At 36.6% G+C, this 1792-nt stretch overlaps 1 protein-coding gene across 1 annotated transcript in view; it reads right to left on the reverse strand.

Moving 5' to 3' along the window:
* serinc3 (serine incorporator 3) overlaps positions 1-1652 on the reverse strand; it is an 8664-nt gene extending 7012 nt beyond the window's left edge. The window contains exon 1 of the mRNA XM_008321178.3: positions 1497-1652. Within this exon, the coding sequence (XP_008319400.1) occupies positions 1497-1535 (39 nt within the window). The 5' untranslated portion in view covers positions 1536-1652. The remainder of the gene's footprint in view (positions 1-1496) is intronic.
* Between the last annotated feature and the right edge of the window lie 140 nt (positions 1653-1792).

Consider the following 1792-nt stretch of genomic DNA (forward strand, 5'->3'; position numbering starts at 1 on the left):
CTTTTCTGTAAAAATGAACAAAAAAATAAAAAAAAAAAAAAAAAAAAAAAAAAAGAAACCACAGTTTTTCAAAGAGTTACTCAGAAAACTGGTTATTAGTTGTTGATTATATAGAATGTATTTCACCTATATTCTTATTATCATTATTATTTTAATAATTATTGTCTGTATTACCATTAAGCCTCTCATCCTGGTCAGGTACTGGTTGTAACTGTTAACTTAACTACCTGTTCCTGTTGTAGAGCCCGCTCCTGTACTACGGTCTGTGTGCATGCCGTCCAACAAACTAGTTGTGGTTCTTGTTGTTGTTGTCTCTGTTCAGACAGTCCACAAAGCAGACCTAATCCAATTAATCACGTGTAAGCAGATGACAGCATGTGCTGCCATTAACCCTTTGCTTTGCTGCGGTCCAGATAAAGTACAGACATGTCCACAGTCTGTCCTGGGTTACACCTTAATTCAAATCCTAAAAATGTCCTACCAGCAATACAGGATAAATAATTTTGGGCCCATTTTTATCTGTCTATTTCTGGACTACTGGATCCCAGTGCCTTTGCTCTAATGTCTGTTTTAACTCAAATTATTTATCACATATTTTTGGCTTACAAGACCATGGTACAGTTGTACTTTGAGGTGACATTTAAATTACAAGAGCACAAGTCGTTATACTCAGATTCATTTTAATTTTCACTCATACAAGTTTGAACCGATCTTATCTATTAGATAACTGTAGCCACTTCAGGGCTGACTTCATTTTTCCTGTGTTTTTCAAAGCATTTTTTGAAATTTATATATTTTTTTATAATATTTTGTATTTTTTATTAGAATCACAAAGGTATGGGTAGAACATTTAGTTGAATTTAAAATAATTTCACCTTACTCTTAAACTGTGTTTTCTTTAATCCTGATTGAGCCAGAAGTGATTCAAAACCTATTAGATGTTGTCCAACACAAAGCCCAGAAACTAATACAGGTAATGGTCACCATTCATATAAAAACATGTAAAATAAATATAAAATATAAAGATATTTTACAATGGTAAAATAGTGGTATTTCTACCAAAAAAACAAACAAACAATATGTTATCCAGAAATCCCGAACAACATAAACACCGACAGGTTATGTTTGGTCTACTTCTGAAAGTTGCTGTCGTTGATAAACATGCAGGTTTACGTTTCAAACGAAACATATTTAATGAAGCTGTTCGCCAATAAACTTTAACTGATATTTTCGTTTTAAGGGAAACAAAACCGAGATGGGGAAAGTGAAAGTGAATCTTTTTTTTACTATTATTCACAGACTCTTACTCTGTCTTGAATCAAGAATTATTAGTTATAGTCCCAATCATACAGACCACAATCTGCAATAAAATGCAGTACATTTTTCAGCCTCGGGTCCGATGCTAAAGTTACAGACAACGGTTCAACACTCCCAGGTACAGTGTGGCGTCACTTCAACATGGCGGCCGTAAGGATTAAAATAAATCACTAACTTACACAACTGGCGCACGACAAGCCCCCCAGAACAGCTCCCATTTTTGCTGCGGAACACTTCAACAGTCAGCAAGATAATCGCACTCGGGTGGGAAGACGTCTCCTCACAGCGACTCCTCAACTCGTTCTTCTCCTCCTCCTCTTATCTATTACTTCTAGGGAAGGGGGGGGGGGGGGGCAGAGAGAGAGCGAGAGGAGTGATCCAAAAAAAGATTTTCATCAAAGATTTTGAATTTTCTGCTGAAACGACAGACGTTGACGGGGCAGTTGTTGGGGCAGCAGCCCCCACCTACTCAAAA

The sequence above is a fragment of the Cynoglossus semilaevis genome, chromosome 11 (genome assembly GCF_000523025.1).
Source record: "Cynoglossus semilaevis isolate Cse_v1.0 chromosome 11, Cse_v1.0, whole genome shotgun sequence".
Taxonomy (NCBI): Eukaryota; Metazoa; Chordata; class Actinopteri; order Pleuronectiformes; family Cynoglossidae; genus Cynoglossus; species Cynoglossus semilaevis.